The sequence below is a fragment of the Notamacropus eugenii genome, chromosome 4 (assembly GCF_028372415.1).
Source record: "Notamacropus eugenii isolate mMacEug1 chromosome 4, mMacEug1.pri_v2, whole genome shotgun sequence".
In the NCBI taxonomy this organism is placed as follows: domain Eukaryota; kingdom Metazoa; phylum Chordata; class Mammalia; order Diprotodontia; family Macropodidae; genus Notamacropus; species Notamacropus eugenii.
Window position 1 is genome coordinate 48430496 of NC_092875.1, and position 24239 is coordinate 48454734.

At 36.7% G+C, this 24239-nt stretch overlaps 1 protein-coding gene across 4 annotated transcripts in view; it reads left to right on the plus strand.

Annotated features, from left to right (window-relative positions):
• The window catches only part of EP400 (E1A binding protein p400), a 134693-nt gene that overhangs the window by 28766 nt on the left and 81688 nt on the right, over positions 1 to 24239 (plus strand). For 3 of the 4 annotated variants that reach the window (XM_072600780.1, XM_072600781.1, XM_072600782.1), the window contains 9 exons: positions 6243 to 6333; positions 6706 to 6813; positions 7749 to 8170; positions 11868 to 12164; positions 15994 to 16179; positions 17175 to 17315; positions 18193 to 18271; positions 23118 to 23167; positions 23637 to 23694. In XM_072600780.1, coding sequence (XP_072456881.1) covers positions 6243 to 6333; positions 6706 to 6813; positions 7749 to 8170; positions 11868 to 12164; positions 15994 to 16179; positions 17175 to 17315; positions 18193 to 18271; positions 23118 to 23167; positions 23637 to 23694 — 1432 coding nt within the window. The remainder of the gene's footprint in view (positions 1 to 6242; positions 6334 to 6705; positions 6814 to 7748; positions 8171 to 11867; positions 12165 to 15993; positions 16180 to 17174; positions 17316 to 18192; positions 18272 to 23117; positions 23168 to 23636; positions 23695 to 24239) is intronic. The other variant, XM_072600783.1, reaches the window with a different exon arrangement.

Sequence of the window (24239 nt, forward strand, 5' to 3'; positions counted from 1 at the left end):
AAATTGAGGATGACACTTAAGTTGTGAACCTGTGTGAAATGGGAAAAAGGAAGGTCATTTGGGGAAAGAATATGAGTTCAGTTTTGCACAGGTTGACTTTGAGATGTTCAGTAAGCAGTTGGAGATGGAACTCTGTAGGAGAAATTAGGGCTGGATAAGTTAATTTGAGAATCATCAGCATAGAGCTATGATAATTGAATCCATGGGAGGTGATGACATCACCAAATCATTAATGAAAATGATTAAACCTTAAACAGTACAGGTCCTTGAGATATTCCTCTAGAGACTTTTCCAGGGGACCTTGAACTATTATTATGACTTCTTTTGAACCTGGCCATTCATGCAATTCTGAATCAATCTAACTGTACTCTTTTCTAGTCGATGGATATCTGTTTTCCACAAGCTGAGGATGAGATACTTTAGCAAGTGCTTTGCTAAAATCTAAGTAAACTATATTATCTACAGCATTTCCTCATCTACCAGCTTAGTAACATTATTATAAAAGGAAATAGAGTTAATCAAACTCATGAAAGTTCTCATGAAACTCTTTGTAATCGTCACTTCCTTTTTTTAGATTTTTGCTCTTCCCTCACTGTCTCATTAGTAATTGGATTCCTGAACTTGCTCGGAATTAATGTTAAACCCTTTGATTGTAAGTGACAGACTTGCTCCTTTTTTTTGAAAATTGGAACATTTGTACTTCTCCAGAGTACTCCAGTACTTGAGTATGTAGAACATTTGGGCTACTTACTTGGTTTCCTCTGGAACAACTAGATACTCTCTTACTCTAGCCTTATTTATGTTTAGTGTCAATCAGCTCTTTATCAGCCATTTTTCTTCTGTTATTCCCTTGTCAGGAAAACAGGCAAAGTAAGAATTAATCAGCTTTACCTTCTCTGCTGTCATTTATCTTTCCACATATTTTTATCCATGGTGCTATCCCTTCTTTGATCCTTTTCTTAGCCCATGGTAGCTAAAATTATCTTTTTTGGGCTGTCTTTAGTTTTCCTCACCATCTCTGTCTTCTTTGTATAGGTATATGAATAGTTTTATGTTCATCTTCTTTTACTTGTCCTTGCTTCCACATTTTGTGTGAGTCTCTTAAAAATCTAAGTTGGGTAGTGAATTCTCCGTGTAGCCAAATCTGTCTTGGCTCCCATTTTGCTTCTACCTTGGACAGCTCCCATGTTTCCTTTGGGTCTTCAGAATTTCATTCCTGTAAGTTTCTTATCTATCATGTGCTATTTTTCCCTTGTAGAATTTTAGTTCATGGGTTCCCCTCCAGCTTTCTTTTATACTCTTTGAAATTTCTCGCAAAACCTAGGGCATATCTTAAGACTGTGGTCTCCTGTGGTGGTCTACTTTTCTTTCCTCAAACTCTGAAATAGTGGCATCAAACTGAAATAAAAACAGTAGCTACTAAATTGAAGATAAGGATCCCTGTAGGCTGCTTATTCACCTTTTTGTTGTTTGGCAGCCACCTAGCTGCCAAAATATTTGTTGTTACTCAATCATCTCTGATTCTTTGTGACCCCATTTGGGGTTTTCTTGGCAAAGATACTGGAGTAGTTGTCCTTCAGCTCATTTGATGAATGAGGAAGCTGAGGAGAACAGGGGTGAGTGACCTGCCCAGGATCACACAGCTAGTAAGGGTCTGAGGCCAAAGTTGAACTCAGGAAGAGGAGTTTTCCTGACCCCAGGTCAGACACTTTAGCCTCTGCACCACCTGCCTGCCCATAATATTATTATCTATGTTCTATTGTATTTTTATATGTTTTATTAAGTATTTCCCACTTACATTTTAAACTTGAGAGTTTTGCTAGCTGCAGTACCAGCAGCATGTGTGACTTCTCTGCTCTAAGAGATAGTAGTTATATCCCCTCTAGGCCTCCACAATTTTCATTGTAACAGCCAGTTCGTTTTTCAGATACAAAATAGACTTTCTCCTTGTTTGTTCTTTCTAAGTCAAGAAATTTTCAGCTTTTAAGTAGAGAGCTGCAGTAGATGTCTGAATAACTGGAGTCCTCCATAATGGCTCTGTCATTCCTTTGTGTCAGATTTACAGTCAGGAAATCTCCTTGGAGGTGGTGGCAGTTTAACTGGACTTTATAGGATGAGTAGTCAGTCAGCAAACATTTGTTAAGCATTCACTGTGCATCAGGGACTGTGCTCAGATCTGGGGATAGAAAGAAAGACAATCAATCCCTGCCTTCAAGGAACTCACATTCTATTGGGAGAGATAGCATATAAATAATTATGTCTATGTATGTGTGTCTACACAGAGATGGAACAGGAAGGCATTAGCAGCTGGGTACGTTTTCAGAAGGTAGAGATGGAGTCATTAGGGCATTTCAAGGGAGGAGAACAGTGTGAACAGTGACAATAGTATCTAGGTTGAGAGTTGGAAAGGACCTTAAAGATCATTTCAGTCAGCCTCTCCTTTTACAGGTGAGGAACTGAGGCCCAGGGAAGAGTTAGTGACTTACTTGCCTCATGAATTCAGGAAATGGTGTATAGTCCAGTTTGGCTTGAATATTGGGCTTAAGATGGTAGAGACTGTGTTTACAATCTGGACCAGTCGAGCTGTCCCAGAGGTAGAAGTCAAATATATTTTGACAGACAGGCTGAATTTAATATGTTACAATTTAATAAGGACGCATATAAAATCTTACTTTTGGGGGCAAAAAGTCAACTTGATGTACAAGATGAGGGAAGAATTGGCAGATATTTCAGATAATGTAAAATTATCTGAAAAATTTGTGGGGCTGTTACTCAGTATAAGTGATTTAATTCAGCAGGCATTTATTGTACACTTGACATATGCAAAGCGTTGTGTTAGATATGGAGAACAGTGGAAATACAAAGAAAGACACAGTGAAATAAGCCCTCACTCTGGAAGGAGTTTCCATTCCAATGGAAGACACCAAGGGATGCAAATAATTCTATACAAAATAAATATGAAGTAAGTGTAACATTATATGGGCTGTATGGAGGGAAGCTAATGACTGGTATCAGGAATGTCCTTGGGGAAGAGGGAACATTAAGATTAGCCTTGAGAGAAGCTAGAGATTCCTTGAGACTGAGATGAAGAGGGGCTGTATTCCAAGAAACGGAGTGTGCAAAGGTTTAGTGGTGGGAGATGGAATGTTGTGTGTGGTAGAGAAGAGGTAATGTGAAATTATTAAACAATTTGATATGGAAGCCAAAAAAGCTAAGAGAGACATGGCTCAGGAAGAAAGAGGTGATAATGTCTATGTACTCCTCCCTGGTCAGTCCATGTCATATTTTAGGAATGATATTGGTAAGCTGGAAAATGTCCATAGAGGAACAGAGTAGCTATTGACCTCAAGATCACTAGAGATATTTGGCCTAGAAAAGGGAGGCTTAGGGAGGAAACACCTTCAAACATTTGAAGGGTTTCCATGTGGAAGAGATTTATATTTGTTTTCCCTAGCCCCAGAGGGTAGCAGGAGCAATGGGTTAGATGACAAAGGGAGACTAACCTAGCCTTGATATGAGAAAAAATAGTCAGTATTTAGAACCATTCCAGATTAGAATTAATTGCCTTGGGAGGTAATAGGTTCCCCTTAGCTGGAGGTCTTTTTGGTTGGTTTGGTTGGATGGCCTCAGAGGTATCTTCTGATATTGAGAATCTGTGGTTCCTTTCCTAGCCTTGATATTGGAAGGTTGGCCCACTAAGTAATCAGCTCTTTTTGGCCATGGTACTCCATCCATACTGTTTCATTTTTGTTTCTGTATCCCCATTGTCTAGCATTATGTCTGGCATTGTAGTAGGCACTTAATAAATGCTTGATGGTTAAACATTATAATTTCATTTCATAGATGAGCAAACTGAGGCTTTGCCTTAAGGTTACGCAGTGGTGGAGTTGAGCCAGAAGATCTGGGTCTTCTGACTCATGGTCCTCTCATGAATGTGTCACTTTCATTGACCCTTGCCTACCTGTGGAGTTTAGCCATCCACACACATGATGCTCTAATTTTTAATATTGGACAAAAACAAACCATTGTTTTTAAGCTGATGGTTTTCTTGGTCTTATTGGCATGGAAGCCAATAGTTCATACCTGTTTTCCTTTCTAAGTACCTGAGGTAAAACTGGAGAGTTGTGCTGTTGCTAATTAAAAGGCAACTATAGTGTAGTGGGAAGATAATTGGAGAATTGTATTATTTGTGTGACGCTGGGCAAGCCATTTGGCTTTTCATTGCCCCAGGAAACTCTGTGGGACTAATTGCTGGCAGGGAGGATCTAGATTGGCAGGGAAAGTTCCTCCCCTGTAGCTCTAACAAAAAAAGAAAAGAAAGGAAAAAAGAAGTAGAGTAAAGAAAGATGATTGGCCTTGGAGTCAGGAAACCTTATTTTAAAAGTCCTTACTCTCTCATACTTAAATTACCTTTATCCTCTTAGCTTCAGTTTTCATAACTGTAAAATGGAGGTGATACACCTCAGAGGTTTTGTGCAGTTGTGAAGAAAGTACTTTAACTCTGAAGTGCTGTGTAAGTTTGAGTTATGATTGTCATCAGATTATATACTACATAATAATTGTAGTAATTATTAGGACCATTTAATTATCCCTTACCTATTTCTAATGAGGTGCAAATTACTCATCTGCCATTCCTGAGTTCCTGTCTTGAGGCTAGTGATATATGAAGTGAAATCCCAAGTCATTATGAGGAGACATCTTTGAGATGTAGATTAAGCATATCTACCTAATTTGCTTTCATGCGTAAAGCACTTCAGAGTTTGTCATAAGAAACGTTTATTTGAGTATATATTTCTAAATAGTTTTTAGCTTTACAATTATAAAGGAAAAATTTGTGGATTATTTATAGCTTAAGTCTTTCAAGGTTGAAGTATCGTGCCTTGATGATAAAAACAAGCAACATTTAACTGTTTACATTATTCTATATATAAATTTAGAAAATTTGCCAATTCATTTCAACAAACATTTCTTACATCTCCATGTGCAAAAGCAAACAAAAAATTTTGCATTTTACTGTGGAGAAAATTTAGCCCATACAAATCATTAAATATAAGGAAATTTGAGAAGGTGGAGAATACTAATTGGTAAAATTTGGAAATTATAGTTTAAAAATAGACAAACTAAAAAAAATGAAGCAGATTGTTGGTATCTTATGTCAGAAATCTTAGTGCATGTTCAAACTTTAGTAGTTTTCAGAGCTTCAAACTGCTCTGGGAGTTTTGGGAAACTGTATAACTATATATTGTCACAAAGAGAATACTTCGGACAGCTAATACTGGGCGGCTAGGTGGTGCCGTGGTGTACGGAGCGCTGGGCCTGGAGTTTGGAAGACTTATCTTGAGTCAACATTTGGCCTCATATGCTTACTAACAGTGTGACCCAGTTTGCCCGAGTTTCCTCATCTGTCAAATGAGCTGAAGAAGGACATGGCAAACCATTCCAGCTTCTTTGCCAAGATAACCCCCAGTAGGGTCACAGAGTCAGACATGACTGAAATGACTAAATAAGAAAGTACTTATCAATACCACACAGTGATTGGAATGGAGTTATTCTTTGATGTTCTAGTTTACATAGTGTTTGAGGACCAGTGTTCTAAACATCAGTTCTTATTGCATAGATAATCAATGTACAACATGTGGGAGATGATTAGATTGGATTTTAATAATCAGGGGCATAATCCAGAACTTGCTTTTGTAAAAAATACCAAATCCCTGTTATCCACCTGTCTGGTTTTTTTTTTTTTGCTAGTTACTTTTTTCAATGCTGATAGTTTTAAAAAAATTCTAGTTATTTGAAGATACCAGTTAGATGAATTATGATGTTTAGAGGTATTTAGAGGTTTTACTGTAATTTCCTTTTAGAAAAGTGTCTTGACTTTTCTTTTGCTTGTTCAGTCTGCCATATGGAAATATCCTAGTGCCTTGAGATTTTCATGTAGGTTGAGTTCTGCCCTTATAACCAAGACTCTCCCAGAATTAACCTTTTAGTTAGGAAAGAGTTACTTTGTTTCACAAAGGTTTGAAATTATACTTTAAAAACAATAATGTGAGGAATAATATCCTATCTGGAGGTAAGTTGGAACTTTGGAAAACTTTCATTTCATTTCTTAATAATATATTCAAGTCTTGTTGAAATAACATTTGATGTATATTAAAGAAGTAAGGTAAATGTTTAATTGTAGTTTTCTTGACATTCTTGCAATGTACATAAACTTTCAAAACCTTATTTATTCATTTTTCCAGCAGCAAATAAGTACAGGGAGCCTAGTGACAGGGGCAGCAAGTACCATAGACACGGAGTCCCTTAAGCGACCGCAGACATTCACACCACCAGGTATGTCCATAGCATAGGTTAGATTCTGTCCCACGGTTGATTTTTTTTTTTAAGCTGTAATTAAAGTTTTTTTACATAGTTGATTCATGATTATTACCAAATAGTGCTGATGAAGTGAGATATTCTTTGGTTCACTTGCAAATTTAATTTCTCCTATGTTAACTTGTAGTTAAATTGTATTTTGTTTTTAAGCTAGATATCACATGTATCCTGAAGCTAGGCTCTCTGAACAAATCAGTAGGCTTCATTTTTGTTTTGTACATAACTCTTATTAGCTACTTACTCATCCTGATATGATTGAAGGGCAAAAATACGTTTTTGCTAATGACCTTTTTGAAAAAAAAACTGCACCTTTTTGGAAAATTGTTACAGAGCAGTCTAAGAGACCTCGGCTTGAAGTGGGTCACCATGGAGTAGTTTTCCAGCATCCAGGGGTGACGACAGGAGTGCCTCTACAGCAACTAATGCCTACTGCACAAGGTAAAACTTTAGCTTTAGGATAGATGAGAACAAAGGGAAGGGAAGGGGGGGTTGTGTGTGTGTGTGTGTGTGTGTGTGTGTGTGTGTGTGTGTGTATGTGTGTGTACACATAAAATATCTCATTCTTTATATCTATATATATGCCTGACTTTATAAAAATAAAATTCTTTTCTAGCAAGGGAATTAGTTGTTATAATTAGGATAGTTCATATAACTTCAAATTAATATAACAATAATATTTCCTGGGAAAATTGTTAACTTTAATAGAATAAAATTGTTAACTTTAATGTCAGAGATCTTTTTTCTTTTCATTTAAGTTTTGTATTATAAGATTTTGCTTCCTTTTTCGTTTGGTTGCTTACATATAAAACAGTGGACAAAATCTTGTCCTAAATCCTTGCCCCCCCCCAGCCTTTAACAAGAATGAACCAAACAAGTTAGCAAAAGACAAACAAGCAAAGAAATGCTTGTATTCTGTGTATCCTTTTAACCCTGCCTGAAAGTCCACAACCATTGGACCTATTTTTCTTTCTCTTAAGAAAACCATAATTATAGTTAGTGTGCATACTCTTTTGATTATTTTATTTTACTCATTATTGTTAGTAATCTCTTTTGTAAATTTCATTCATTTAATTAGTTACTTTTTTCCTTCTAATTGATGATAATGCAGTGATATTCCTTTGATATGTACATCTCCCCTGAAACTAAATACAAGTTCAAACTTCTTCCTTTTATGTATATTTGTGGCAGTTATACTATATTAGTCATTTTCCTGCCATTTACTCTAGTGAACTTAGATGTATTAAATTTGTTCTAAAGCGTTGGTGTCTTGTGGTAGTGTAATTTGGTGTTCAGAAGCTGTTTTCTCTTGTCAAATGGACAGAATACTTTAGGTCTTCAAAGTTGGTGGTGATAAGTTTTTTCTGGTTTTGCAGGTGGAATGCCTCCCACTCCTCAGGCTGTACAGCTCACTGGACAGAAACCAAACCAACAGCAGTATGATCCATCCAAAGGTCCTCCTGTGCAGAATGCTGCAAGTCTCCATACTCCTCCACCTCAGCTTCCTGGGAGACTGCAGCCTGCCAGTGTCCCAGCCACATCCCTCCCATCAACCCTGCAAATCTCACAGCAGCCCCAGCCGCAGATGATGGAGACCCAGCCACAACCCCAGCCCCAGCCCCAGCCCCAGCCCCAGACCCCAATTCCGGTGAAGACCCAGCCACCCAACATACCCATTCCTGCCACACCAGCCAGCCAGCCCCCAGCACCCCTTCCACAGCCTCTCACGCCAGCACTCCACGTCCAGATGCAAGGAAAGACGCAGATGCAGGTGTCTCCCCTTCCAACGCAGACCCAGGTATTCCAAAGATAAAATCCTGTATTCTTTAAAAGAATTTATTTGGAAAAACTTTTTGTGGAACTGAAAAAGTGCTGCATGAATTTTGCATATTATATATTGTAGAAACTTACCCTCTTTTATCTGTGTTCCTTGAGCACAATTGCTTGATTAGATGGTTATGGAATTTTTACCTTTCCATAGTCTAGGGGCATCATTTTCTGCCATATTGTATACTTTGTAAATTTGGATAAGACATTACTTAAAGGTCTGGTTTCATGTCCTCATATAATATTCTCACTAATTTATTCTTGTTATTTTAAAATTAACTTTTAAGAAATGTGTTCAGTTCTTATGAATGATATGTAGCAGTTCATGAGACTAAAAAGCAGTGACTTTATGAAGAACTAGCACCTACTGCTTACAGAAAGAAGATTGCAGAGTAGGGGTTAGTAACCTGGAATCCATGAACTTATTTTGATAATTGTATTTTGGTATAGTTGGCTTCCTTTGTAATCCTGTATATTTTGTTATGCGTTTAAAAACATGATTCTCAGATGGATTCCATGGGCTTTACCAGACTGCTCAAAAGGCCCAGGGTACAAAAAGGGTGAAGAATCTCTGCCGTCCCCTCCCCCCACCTTCCCAATCTTCCCTTCCCCAGGTAGAGAAAGTAATTCTGTGAGGAATCGCAAGTCTTAACTTCCTTCTCTCAGTCTTATAGCTGGGTTGACTTAAGCATTTAGTAAATATTCTTTTTTTTTCCTTCAAAAAATTAAATTACTTGGGGTGAGGGTGGGAGGAAAGGTAGCCTTTGAATTTATGTTCTTGGATCATTTCTAATCTAAAATTTATTTTAAAGAACTTGACTTTTCATGTAGATACTTTTCTGTTTTTATAGTAAACTTTTAAAAATAAGAGTTGAGTTTAATTTTCATATTATTATTATACATTTCCCTCTAAGGTCCCCTGTAAGTTTCTGGGCCCAATTTCGATTTTTGTGGAAATGAATAGTTTTATTTTTGAACAATTTCTTATGTTAAGCCTTTTTTTTTTTAAATTAGTTTAGTGTGCCAAGGTAAGTCTTACAGGCTCATAAGAGTTGGAAAGGGCCCTAGGAATCATTTTGTCCCACCCTCTAATTTGCTAAATGAGGAAGCTTGGGCCCAGAGTGACATCCTCAGAGTCTCCCAATAGTAAGTGGCAGAATCCGGATGCAGACTTAGGAGCTTCGACTCTGAATGTCGCGTTATTCCCACTGTGTCCTCTTGCCTCACAGTTTATCTTATCTGAACCTGCATTTTTTAATTATTCAGTATCCAGCATGGTATTTCTTACATTGCAGGCATCTAATAGATGTAGTTTGATTTGTTGAATTGTACTGCTCAGTGAAGACACTGAAAAACATTTTTCATTTTGAGGATCCTGAGTATAATGGAATTCTGCCTGGTGGGCTCTTAGCTTGTCCAGTGTTTCAAGGCTTTTTTTTTCCTCAGTGGAATTTCATGAAGCAACTTAAAATTATATATCAAGGTTCTGGAATTCCTATTCATTGTCAACAGATCTAGAAACTGGAAACTTCAGTTTGGTGGGGAAAAGCTTTGAACAGATGTATGTCCTGGAAAACATAAATAGGTTTTTTATTTTGAGGCTTACTTTAATGTTCTTTTTACACTTAATTTTGAAATCATAAACATGAGTGAAAACAGATATTTGAATACTTTTAAATAGAGCATTCACTAATGAAGATGCTGTGCTTTTGTATTTGAGAAGTAAAAAACCTAACGTTCAGAGCAGCTTACAATTAGCCACAAAAATGATTTTAAAATCCCAATTCGACCTTTTGTCTCCTTTGGCTGGGTGTGTGTGTGCATGCATGTGTGCGTGCGTGTCTGCACATATGTGTCTGTGTGTCTGTGTGTGTGTCTGCATGTCTGTGTCTCTGTGCGTATATGTGTGTGTGGAGAAGGGAAGATATTGCCCTGTGTGCTAACGTTTGGTTTGGATTCTTGGGTTATAAAAATAAATGATGGAAAAAATAGTTTCAAGAACCTTTTGACATTGGTTGAACCTTTTTTACTTTATCTTTGGGAGAAATTGACCTGAGGAAAATAGAGGAAAACGTCCTATGAAGTCTGCCTGTGGTATGGAAGTAATTGTAGGTTTTTGAACACTAGATGTGCAGTTGACAAGCACATGGATGCCACTGTGTTCTAATGATGGAGTAGAGGCCTGGCAGTAGTCACCACCTGGTTTCTGAGGGCCAGTCTACCTCAGTACAGAGAGGGGCAGCCCCAGGAGGGGAGGTATTATTTTTTCATGGTAATTCAGGACATAAAGAAAAAGACTAAGTTGTCTGCTTTTGTAGTGACTGGGTTAGGAAAGGGGATATATAGTGTTAAGAATCACAGCTTTTTATGTTAACGTTAACATAACTTTTGGTACTTTAAGTATGAGATCCTTTTTCACTGATTAACAGGTCAGCATAGTCTGGGAGGAACTGAATCATATTATATTAACGTCTTTTTCTTTTGGTGAATCCAAAAGTCATAAGGAAAAGGCAGATAATGGAAATATGGTCCACAAGCTATCAGAATGGCAAATAAATAGTTTGATAGATTGGTTTCCTGGTGTGGTAAGAAAGTAATTGTTCAGTCATTGGTTCATTTGTTTTTCGGTTGTGTCTGACTCTCTGTGACCCCATTTTAGGATTTTCTTGAAAAAGATAGTGGTAGCATTTCCTTCTCCAGCTCATTTCACAGATGAGGAAACGGAGGCCAACAGGGTAACATGGCATATGATGTCACATTTGCACTCAGACCTTCCTTACTCCAGGCCTGGCCCTCTGCTTGCTGTGCCACCTTGCTACCCTCAGAAAGTAATAAGAATCCTCATTTCTTGGTGCATTTGGTCAGCTGCTATTGTAGTTGTCATGGTGATCATGAGCAAAAAAAATTGTCTTGAAAAGAATTACTTTTTATGTAGCAATATCTATTGCACTGGATGAGGAGATAGAGAAATTCTATCATATGATGCCCAATTATTGGATTTTTGTTAAGTTCTCTCATATTGATCAGTTAGATATTTTCTAGAGAAGCTCTTTTAGTTTTGGATGGTATGAGCATATAGACATTCTGAAAACAAAGTTAAGCATTAGTAGTAGTTACATCAGTTACATACAGGAACAATACAGTAATTTGTTTTGCTTGACTGCATATTACAAGGACTCTTCTTTCTTTTCAGTGGGGGATTAGGAGGAGAGAAAATAAATGCCTATTAATTTAAAAATAGTATATAAGTTAAAATATATTGATCATTTGAGAATTTCTTAATGTAAAGGCTTTTGCTAATGAAGTTAACAAGTATGTATTTCATACAATTTTGTCTTAATTTTGGCTGACTAAATCCCGAAAGTGTCCGCTTTTGGTTTTTTGACATGAACATGTTGGGTTATTTTCATGAAACGGGGGAGGAAATCTGGACTTCTTATAGGCTTGACTCTTAATAGTTGATAAAGGAAAACCTCTGATGGTAGGAATGCTCTTTACTGTATTTAGATCCCTCTTGACAAGTTCATAGTTTAAAGCCATTCACTTCCAGGGGATACTGAATGTTTAGCAGTAAATAAACTAGAAAGAAGCTTAGTGTTGAGGGAGTTTTTCTGCAGCTTACTATTATTTGCAGTTATATATTTCTAAAAGTTATTTTCTCTTGACAGACTGTGGCATTAACAAGACCACCTGCAGATTCTGGCCCTCCTTGTCAGCGTTCTGTACCCACTTCCTCATCTACCTCATCTGTCACACCAGCAAGTCTCTCAGGCCCAGTGCCCTCACCTGCACGATCATCGCCAGTAAATAGGCCCTCCCCAGCAACCAACAAGTCACTGTCTCCCATTACATCTCGGTCCCCAGGTGCCACAGTATCTGTCACCCCAAAACCTCAGAGCCCAGCTCAAAATACTACACAGTCCCAGGATAGTGCCCAAGAGAAACTGGCTGAACAAGTAACTCTGGTAAGAAAAAAATGTAAAATATTGATGTGCTTGGGTTATAATTGAAGAAGAAATTTGGTTTTTAACAGGAAAGTTTCTAATTTTTTCATTTTTAAAACAAGATATTTTGAATACATTTTAAATATTTAAAATGGAATATTCTAGATTCTTGACAGTAGATTACTTTGGTTTCTTATCCAGTTAGTGGAAATGAAGAGAATTTATTGTATAAATAATAATCCTTTCACAGTGCCAGAGTCATAATAGTTGGTTACAAAATGCTTGTTGATTTGACTTGTGTGACGTTATGGACAGAGAGAGTACTTTACCTCATTCATTGACAGGAAAACTTCAAACAGTACCTAAATATCAGTTATTGTATTGATGTGATAAAATAAAATTATCTGAAATACAAACTTATTTTTAAAACTGAACTCTTAAATCCAAAAAAAAAAAAAACAACCTGACAAAACTGCATTGCATTTTAAAATCTCATGTGACACATTCAAGGTTAGTGACCATCAGCATTGGCGTAAATAAATGTGAGCTCTTCTTTCAGTTAGGGAATAACATTTATGAAGAGTCCACTATGTAATGAGCACTCTCTCCTATTAGAAAAAACAAAGAGCTTAGTTAAATTTCAGACATGAAAAACATATTTACAGAGCATACTTGCTTCTTGTTCTATGTCCCAGTTGTCCACATGGGGTAAGGTAGACTAGTGGTGAGTTGCTACTGAGTGTTGAAGTTCATAACATTTTTCCCTTAGTACTTGATGGGCACTTTTACTTTGTATTACAGTTTTCTGTGTGCACATCTTATAAATACCTTTTTCAAAAGGAGTGGAATTGATAAACTCGTGATAAAATTCAGAAAACTTAGGAGAGAAAGGAGGTAGAGACTATTTAGATGAAGGATCAGTAAAAGTGTAAATAAAGATGATATTGTCATAGAGTTATACTGTAAACCACCTAGTCAGAAGGAGGAATTCAATGAGGAGTTTGGGAAATACATAAAAAATGTCACTGCATCTTAATATTGTATAATGGAGAGCTTCAACTCCTCAGACACTGCTAAAGTATTTTCTCTGGCCAAGGTGGTCTGGTAGATAAATTTGTGTCTCACTTTCATGATAGTTTCATCCTTCCAAAGGTGGAGGAAGCACGGAGAACAGCTGTTCTAGACCCAATTCCCAGCATTAAGGAATAATTGAAATAGAAACAGTAGGTAGGAACCTTGAAACCAAGTAGTTTTGGATTAGAAGAAAGGAAAGACATGTATAGTATGAGGTGCACCTGAGATTTTGTCAGAAGAGATTTCAAAAGCTTTAGAGAAAGGACAGGTTCTGGTTACCTAATGTTTTACAGGGAAAATCAGGCTGAAAGCAAGAAAAATTTAAAAAGACAAGATTAAAGTGTCAAGTAATTGTTGATAACTGTAAGAGTAGCATGGTTCTACAAGAATTTTTTCAGGCACTCAGAATGAAATGATACTGGTGATGAATGCTAAAAATAATATGAAGGATTTTTCTTAAAAAATCATGTTGGGGACAAGAGAATGATCAAAACAGGGGTAAAAATATTCCCTGAAGTGAATTGGATAATGACAATAGATTACAGTATGGTTTCAATTTTCTCATCCAAGGTGAACAGTCTTTATTTAGACTGGGAATTTTTAAACAAAAATTGGGAATCCTAGATAGTGGACAAGACAACTAGGTGTTATTTTCTATGCTGTCAAAAGAATTCATGTCACCAGGCGTGGAAAAATATACTTAGTACATTGACAGAACTTGCCGATTTGATTTCCAAGCTGCTGTAGATGATCTTTGCAATGTAAAGAAATTTCCACAGAACCAAACAGGACAGATATTCCAAATTTCAAAAAAGGAACACAAATTCTTTCTGCAAAATTCCAGTGAACTGCTATTCCAGTTCTAGAGTACATTATTAAGGGGATGGATTGGAGCACTTAAAGAGGATAGCAGTGATTATTAAAAGCCAGTGTGGCTTTATCTAGAACAGATCATTTCAGTTTAACTTCATTTCCTTTTTTGAAAGAGTAACAAGATTAGTAAAGAGTGGAAATTCAACAGATATGGAGTCCTTAGATTTCACCAAAGCATTTGACAAAGTCCTTCCTTTTATGCTTGTGGAGGAGAGAGGAGAAAAATAAAAATTGGTGACTTTGTGACTTGCTGAACACCTGGATCCAATCAGTAGTCACTAATGGGTGACAACTTTGAAGGATGAATTTAATTTAGGACCTCTGGTCCCTTGCCCAGTGCTTTTTACATTTTTATCAGTGACTTGGATGAAGCCCAAAATAGCATGCTTGTCAGACATATAGTTGATAAGTAATTTCCAAAATTAGTTAACACATTGGATTCAGATGAACTGAATTGAACAAAATGAAATTAAATAGGGATAAGTTCTAAACTTTGGTTAAAAAATGAATTACACAAATATAGATTAGGGGAGATGTGGCACAGCAGCATTTTTTTGTGAAGAGGAGCTGTAGTTTTTAGTGCTTACATGTTCAGTATGAGCTGAAAATGTGATTATGGCAGATAAGCTTATACTATCTTAGGCTGCATCAGGAAAGATAAAGTGTACAGGGAAGTAGTCATCACACTTAGTCTTTAACTGGGTACCACATCTTAGGTATAAACACACTGGAGTGTGGTGCTCCACAAAAATGGAAGGACTGGAGAGTATCACATGGGGGCTTGTAAAGAAATGGGCAATATTCACCACGTAGAAGCGATAGCTTGGGGGGGACAACAGTTGTATTCAAATATTTGAAGACCACCAATGGGGAAGGACTTAATTTTTTGGCTTTACCCTCATTTGTAGAACTAGGATCAGGTCGAATAGGTGGAGGTTGCAGTGAGGTGATTTAAGATCAAAGAACTAGGGTTGTCTAAAGGGGTGATGGCCTGCCTGCCTTAGATTGGTAGTGGATTCCTGCTCATTGGAGGCCTTTGAGAAGATACTGGATGATAACCTTGTTTGGGAGTATTTGTAGAAGGGCTTCTTGTTCAAGTAATGTGTTGGACTAAATGAAAGTCCTTTTCAATTCAAAGATTCTGTGATCCTTTTTTCCTTCTATGAGTTTATAAGCTTGTTGAGGTTAAGTTTTGTCTTATTTAACTTTTATCCCTGATATCTAGCACAATGTCTCACCCATAATAGTTACTTAGTAGATAATTTCTTGAATTTAATTGACTTGAGGGATGTTAAGGATATGAGAGATGACACTAGTGAGGTTGAATTCATGAGACTTAGTAGCTTAGCTGGGCATTAGAGGTGAGGGGAACAAAACTGAATGAGCCCATTATTCTTTCCCAAAATTATACTCCTACTTCTAACTTCACTGTTTCTGTTGAGAAGCTTATTAAACATGTTGAATTAGAGGTGTCTCTAGATTGAGATGTTCCTTAGACAGTTGGAGATTAGATTTGGATTGAGGTGATAGTTGAAACTATAGGAATTACATGAGAATATGAGGTCATTGAAGTTTTGGTCAATTCTTTTGGGAAACATCTATGTTAAAGGGTTGGGAAAAGGAAGAGGGGGGTCTCTTTTGGTTAGTCTAGTTCATATTAATATCAATGTCTGTTAATGTTTTCTAAATTCCTATGGCACTTGATCGGTACTGTGCAACTTGACTGTTGATTATATACCAACTGGAATTGTCTTTTGGTTGTTTTCACGACTTATCTCTCTCCCCCTTCCTGTGTCTCCCCACATTATAACGGAATTATGTTTTCTATTACTTTTGAATCTGCCTAGTTCTGGCCTGTGCTCAATGGGTATTGAATAAATACTTATTGACCTGATTTTTCTAGGAAACCCAAATCCATCAAAGAATATCAGAATTGAGAAAGGAAGGTCTGTGGTCTCTCAGAAGGTTGCCAAAACTTCAGGAGGCCCCACGACCAAAGTCTCACTGGGATTATCTCTTAGAAGAAATGCAGTGGATGGCAACAGACTTTGCACAAGAAAGGAGGTGGAAAATGGCAGCCGCAAAGAAGGTAGGTTTGTAATATAGGGTAGTTCATTTTTTACCAATAGGCTGTGTTGCAAAATTTAATTTGTGATTTCATGGAATTGGTATTTGGAATGCATTTTTCTATATAAACGAAGTTACATGTGATGATTAGGTTCTCAGAACAGTTCACAGAAGCTCATTTAATCAATAACTGTCTTGATATGTGTTATATATATATATAAAACTAGGACTATTTTACTATGGGAAGTTTTGTTAAGGGTGCTAAGCTGGGATGTCAGGAATTCCTTACCACACAGTAGCCCTGGTAGCAGAACTTATTAGAGATACAAAGGCCTGACTGGATTACCCTTGAATAGGTACAAAAAGGACTTGGCTTCTAAGACAGGCTATATAGTTGGCATCCTGTTAAAGGACTTGACAATCAGGGAACTCTTGAGTCAGAATCAAGACAGGATCTCCTGGGGGAGGCTGGAGATGGGGTTCAGTAGATGGGAGGTCCAGAGACCAGATGGAAGCTGGGACCTGCCTACTGAAATGAGTGTTGTTGCTGCTATGAGGTTTACTGTTCTTCTTTCTTTCCCTTTCCCCCTCACTTTACCATTGTCCATTTGGCCACCTTCTAAGGAGGTGCTGGCTTTGGGGAGAAGGACGAATCTGAAGGGGAGTAGGAAGGAACAGAATAGATTTACTGTGACCACAATTTTAAGTAACCTCCAATAGAAAGGAGATTGCCAGAAGTCTTTCCATTTTATGCATTGCATATTTATGTAGAGGAAGCCAGATTTTGCTCCTTCTAGCTGTGAATTGCATAAGTAAAAAAGGAGATAATTTGTTCACACAATATAGAATATTTATTATTTCAACCAAAATGTATTTCAGCATCTGATTTTTAAAATTTAATTGTCCAGTTACTGGTATCACATACTAATGTCAAAAGTATGTGTATGTATTTGACTTTGGGTATTTTTTCCTCCAGGTCAGTGCAAAGTTTAAAATTTGAATATTTTCACTTAATAGCTTGTCAGAACTGCAGCTCGTTATCATGAAGAAAAGAAACTTCATGAAGAAAGAGGAAAAAAAGAGGAACAGAACCGATTAAGACGTATAGCTGCTTCAACTGCTAGAGAAATAGAATATTTCTGGTCAAATATTGAACAGGTAATATTGACCTGCAAGTATAACTTTTCATTTCTTTGTAAGGAATTTGTATGACCTTTTGAGCTTTGCACTTAAATAGAATTTTTATCTTAAAATGTTGACTGTTTAGAGAGAATTTTCTTGTTCAGGCCAGTAAATTATCTTGCATTACTTAATAATGTAAATAAATAAAGATACTTAAACCTTTTCTCCTCTTTTTTTAAAAAAAATAATATTGACTCATTGGATGAAGTTAAGGATCTTTAGTTTTGGAAAATCAGGATCTTTTTAGGAAATAATACTTATTTTTGGAAAGGTGGCTTGTGATTTCAGAAGGAGTACTAGATTGGGGTTCTGAGGATCTGTATTAGGGATAATCCTTGTTCATTATTTGCTAGCTAGATGACCGTGGTCAAATCATGTGACCTATTAACTTTTGCTTGTTCATCAAAAGAAAATGCCTCATAGACTGAGGTGAAGCAAGGCTCTTTGTAGGTCCCAAGGAGCTTCATAAATGTAAATTGTTACTATTACTGGAGTCTTTGAGGGACACCAAAAAAAGCCCAGATATTATTTTAGCATCTATCTGTACGAAAATCCCCTTTTCATTTTTTGTCCCTGGAACCTTTCACATAGTTGGTACTTAATAAAATGTTTGTTGAGTTGAATTTTCATTACTGTGGTTTTCCTTACTCTTCTTTCCTCTTCTGTCCCAGTAAAACCAAATAAGAACATAAATATATAACTAAACCCAAACAAATTAGAATGGAAAAGAAGCCTACATTTGGGGCATCATTTTTTGTGCTTATAAAAGTTTTCCCCATGATTTGTTCTAAACCTTGTTTGTAGTTCAGGACCTTAGTGTTTTGTTAATTTATTTGACCATTTGTTGTTTTAGGTTGTAGAAATAAAACTTCAAGTTGAATTAGAGGAGAAAAGGAAGAAAGCCTTAAATTTACAGAAACCATTCAAGAGAGGTACAGTGTCTTTTAATCCTTTTTTTGTTTTTATTTCCCTGTAATAAAAATCAACATTCTTTGTGATTCTGGAGCTGCTGAGCTAGAACATACAGTGCACAAACTATGGGTAAATTTCTTTAATTTATATTCCAGTAATTCAGAATTTGGAGTAATTTAGAGAGTTGAGGTCTAGCTTTACCCAAAGTAGAGAGCCAGGGTCAAGAGTGGGGAGTCCCAGCTAGAGGAGAATCATTTGGATGTCTCTGTAATCGAGTAGGGTCATTTGTAAATGTATGCTAATTATTTGTATGATAGACTAGTTTATTGCTCTGTGAAGATGTATTTACTGATTGGGAATAGGAATGTTTAGCTTACTTAAGAGTAAAACCATATATGTTTTATAGCTCTTAAAAAACTATGAATATAACTTGTTAGAGACTTATTTTAAAGAAATAAAATAAGTTTCACATGAACTGTTACTTGAGCTTAGACTTAAAGAAGTTTTTAAAAAATATTCTTCACAATTTAGACTTGCCTTTAATTCTTATTAGATCTCCCTCTCCTTGGTCTGTTTTCATTTTGTCTATATTAGTGAAGTTTTAATGTATTATTATATTACAGTTCTGTGGTGCTATTAGTCTCATGATTTTTTGTGACTAATTATCATGTATTTTTTGCTGAAGTAGTTTTTTTACTTCCGTTTTCAATCTTGAAGTCTCTGTGAGTGTTCTTCTCAATCTTTTTCAAAGTATTGATTGCTGTAAGTGATTCTTAATTGATTAGGAAGCAGGCTCTATTTGTGAACCTTGGGAACTTGGGAATAGTTGGTTGACAAGAATTTATCATGTGTCTACCGTGGAAGAGAGGATCTTTTGAGGGGAGTTTTAGATGTCTCCAGGACATCCAGTTTGAAATATCCAATAGACAATTGGTGATGTGGGACTAAAGGCCAGGGAAGCAATTGGGATCTTAGGGTTGACTGCACAGAGATGATAGTTAAACCCAGGATAACTGAAGAAGTTACCCAGACAGCACAGAGGGTGAAGAACTGCTGTTTTTTTCACCATATCATTTCCTGGATTCCACCCTCTTCAGAGATTGAGTCTGTGCATCTAGAGCTGTACTCATTTTCTGAACCTTAGAGTTCTCTAGCTTAGTTTAGCCTGCTATTGGACTGGTATTAGAGAAACCCTAGGTCTACAGAGCTTGATTTAGGTTTGTAGAGCTGGAAAAATGGATGAGAGACCACCCTGGACTTAAAGTGCCAGGAAACTCATATAGGGTCCATAGTTCTTTCTCTAGATATGTATAGCATTTCCTGTGAATTTTTTGGAATTGTCTTTAGATCCTTGCATTGTTGCGAAGAGCTAAATCTTACAGCGTTAGTCATTACATAATGTTGCTGTTACTGTATCCAGTGTTCTCCTGGTTCTGCTCACTTTACTCAGCATCAGTTCATGCAGGTCTATCCAGGTTTTTCTGAAATTGCCTGGTTACCTTTCCTTATGGAACAGTAGTGTTCCATTACATCCCTATACCACAACTTACTCATCTATTCCGCAATTGATGGGCACCCCCTCAATTTCCACTTCTAGGCCACCACAGAAAGAGCATGTTTGTACATGTGGGTCCTTTTCCTTTTTGAAGATCTCTTTGGGGTCCAAACCTAGAAGCAGTTTTGCTGGATCATATAGCCCTTTGTGCATAGTTCCAGATTGTTCTCCAGAATGGATGCATCAGTTCACAACTATCAGTAATGCATCAGTGTTCCAGTTTTCCGACATCTTTTCCAACATTTATGATTTTCCTTTTTTGTCATGTTAGCCAATTTGATAGGTATAATGTGTTACCTCAAAGTTGTTTAAATTTGTATTCCTCTAATAGTGATTTAGATAATGTTTTCATGTGACTTTATGATGTAGATGGCTTTAATTTCTTCATCTGAATATTGCGTGTTCATATCCTTTGGCCATTTATCAGTTGGGGAATGACTTGTATTCTAATAAATTTGACTCTATAAATTCTCTGTATATTTTGGACATGAGACCTTTATGTCTCTGATTGATTCCTTTTTTTTTTTTTTTTTGGTGATTGAATGGCTACTCATTTTTTAAAATATATTTTAAACTTTAAAATTAAAATTTATTTTTAGTTTTCAACATTCACTTACATAAGCTTTTGAGTTCTAAAGTTTCTCCCCTCTTTTCCCTCCACTTTCCCTGAAACTGTCTTCTTTATCATTTCTTTTTACGTAGTATTCCATCTCATTTATATGCTATGACTGATTCCGCCGTTCCCCATGTTTACCCTTACCCCCTCAGACTTTTCATTCTTTGCTGCCTTAAAAAGAGCTGTAAATATTTTTGTTCATCCTTAGTTTGTTTTTCTTTGGACTAATCCCTTAATCTACCCTCCCTTTAATTTCCCTTTCTTCCTTCTCCCCCTATTTCCCTGTTGCATGAAATGTATTTTTGTATCCAACTCTGTATATATGTGTATTTTCTTCCTTTAACTAGTTCAGATCAGAGTGAAGCTCAGGTGTCAACTCCCTCCCCCTTCCTCCTTGTTTGTACAAAGGTCTACTTGCACGCCCTGATTAGGTACCTCCTACCCTCCCCTATGTTCACAGAAGCACTCCCAGCCCTTGTCTAATTAGACTCCCTCTGATCCTTGATGATGATAGACACGTGTATCATCTCTTCATATTTGAATGTAAGCAGTTTATCCTTGTTTAGTCCCTTATGATTGTTCATTCCTGTTTATCTTTTTAATGTTTCTCTTAACTCCTATATTGGAACTTCGAAGTTTCTATACAGTTCTGATCTTTTCATCAGGAATACTTGGAAGTCATCTTTTTCATTGCCTTCTGGAAATTTTGTGCTCCTCCTTCTTTGCATATTTATAGTGTTGTCTCCAACATTATGTGTAATTTTAACTGTGTTTCCTTGATACTTTTTTTGGGGGGGGCAGTTGGGGCGTTTGAGGTAGAATTTGAACTCAAGTCCTCCTGACTCTAGGGCTAGTGCTCTGTCCACAGTGCCACCTCGCTGTTCTTGTCACTTCTTGATAATTCTCTTCAGCTGCTTTTAGTATTTTTTCTTTGATCTACAATCTCTGGATTTTGACTGTGATGTTCCTGAGAGTTTTCATTTTGGGGTTTCATTGGGAAGGTGATTGGTAAATTCTTTCTATTTTTCTTCCAGGAAGTTTTCTTTTGAAATTTTTTGAAACATGATATCTTGACTCCTTTTTTGGCATAGTGTTCAGGTAGTCCAGTGATTCTTAAATTTTTTTCTCCTTGATCTATTTCCCAGATGCATTTTGGCTCTGAGGTATCTTACATTTTCTTCTATTTTTCAGTGTTTGGACTTTGTTTTAATATTTTTTATTGTCTCATGGACTCATTGGCTTCTGTTTGGCCCATTCTAATTTTCAGGGAATTTATTTCTTGGTTAAGGTTAATTACTTTTTGGGCTAAGCTATTAATTTCTGTTTTTAATTCTTCTATAGCTCTTAATTTTTTCCACCGTATTTTCCACTTGCACTCTCATTTCATTGACAAAATCTTTTTTTTTTTAAGCTTGATTCTTCTCTTCCAGGAATTCTAGTTGAATTTGTACCCAGGTTATGTTTTTCTCTGAGGCTTCACTTGTAGATATTTTGGAATCATTCTCTTCTTCTGGGTTTATGTCTTGAGTGTTCCTGTCATCATAATATCTTCTAATGATGGTATTCTGTTTTTCTCTCTTTTTTCCTTGTCTACTTCCACTAGACTTGATGTTAGGGCTGGGTTCTCTATGCTCCTGGAGGGCTGGTCTGGGTTCTTCCTATTGTTGCTTTCTTGGAGTATTGACTGTTTCATTGTTCCAGGTTCTCTGGGACGGCTCAAGCTGGGGACCTGTTGAGGTTTCAGTGTTCCCTAAGTGGTCTGATTCAAGATAAAATCTGATTACCGTCCCCCCAGTCTGAGCTCTGTAAGTTCCTGCAATCGTCTGCTTAGTCTGCTGGGAGACTCTGCTGAGGCAAAGTGACAGAATCGTGGAGGCTCCCCTTTGAACTGGAGTTCTTGCCCTGGTTATTTCTGTGTAGGCTTCAGACTTGAGAGTAGAAACTGGAATTGAGACCCCACTTTGCTCCTGCTGTATAAACTAATCTGGTGCTGCTTGCTTCTGAACTTTCTCCTTGCTCTATACGCAAGCTAAGGCCAGGGCCTGCTCTCTACCTTAGAACCTAAGCCTCTTCTTCAGTCCTCCTGGATTTGTGACCCAGAGCTGTGTAGTGGGTGGCACCCATTCCCTGTGTGTTTACTCCCTGGCATACACTTTGGGGCATAGCCTTTCTTTTTCTGTTGTTCAGTGTGTGGTTGCTCCTCCTAGAGCTGATCTCTAGTGTTCACAAACCTCTTTGTTTACTTGTGTTGACTCAGGCTGCAAAAATGACTTACCGTGACTTCTTTTTGAATTTCCCTGTCAAGAGTTAGCCTGGTACTTTTCTAGATCTTTTTGAAGGAGTTTTGGTTTTTGGGAAGCTCTCTTTATTCTTTTCTGCTACTCCATCACACAACTCGTCCTTTGCATATGTACTTAAAAATTGTTTACACAGGTTGATAGATTGTAAGAGGTATTTTAAGACACTTAATGTTCTGACTGTGGATTATATTTGTCTTTGGTCACTAGAATGAATTGGGCAAAAATTACCTATGCTTATGTCTTTTTCATACCTAGAAAAGGGATAATTAGGACTGAGGATTAGGTGTATTGAGAGGTTCTGAATGTTACATTGTTAGTATCATCCCATTTACTCTTTTAATGTTATGTCTTAAATATTTATTACTAAAAGCCTAATATATTGCATTTGTTTCCAGGAAAAGATTCAAGACCTAAGGGAGTTCATGCTTTCCCAGAACATTTTATGGTGAGTTTAGAAGAGTTTGGTGTATAAAGAACCAAAAAACTCCCTCCAAATAAAAAAAAGCAAGAGCAATGTGATGAATACTTGTTCTAATAAAATTATATTTTGTTTTTGCACTTTTTACTGAAAATGTGCAGATAATATTGTTTCACTAAATTTTTTATAAACATCTCCTGGGAATTTAATGTGATAGCATTGGGCTCTCATGGTTGCTAACTTGGGAACTTTGAAAGGTAAAACTCTGGTACTCAGGAAATTGTGAATAAACTGCTTTCGATAGAATTTCTGACTTTCTACATCTTTGTGCCAGTTTTTATAAGTGAAGCAAGTTGGTTGGGAAGATGTTCAGAATCCTTAAATGCTATAGTTCTGAACAATGTAAGTTCCTAAAACATTTGTGTTCTACATATGTGTGTGTGTGTGTATGTATGTATATATGCCTATGTTTACGACATTCTTCTTTTTTATTTAGGATTCTGGAATATGTGGAAGAAAAATAAAAGTTAGTACACCGTTGACTGATGATGAAGGTCTGTATCTTTTCTTTCCTTCAGAAGATGTCAACTACAGAATGTCCTGAAAGCTATTGTTTTTAATAGCTTAAAACTACACTTAGACTTTTGGGACATCCTATTTATTGTCTGTCTGTAAGCCTTTTTATTGAATGCTATTGCCTAAGGGAATTAAGTGTGATGTATACCTTAATAATTGGTGGTTTTATTAAGAAATTTTATTTATATTTTTATACCACAGTTACTTTCCAGTATTTTGGCCAAAATAACGTGCATCAACCACAAAACAAAATTGATATGATATAGTGATTACAGTTTTTTAAAAGTATAATAAATGTCTTATCAGTGTCCTTTTATGTTGCTATCGCTTCCTAATGACTCCTCAGTGAACGTTCCCTTGGAAAAAAAAGAGATTCAGCTAAGCTATCCCGATGTCGTCAGTTTCTGGGTCTGACATTTTGCTCAATTCTTACATGGCCTCTATTACTCAAATCCCTCCTTTTTGCAGGAAAGCCTACTTTCCCATCATAGTTCACTGATAACATAGTTAGTCACTCCATTGA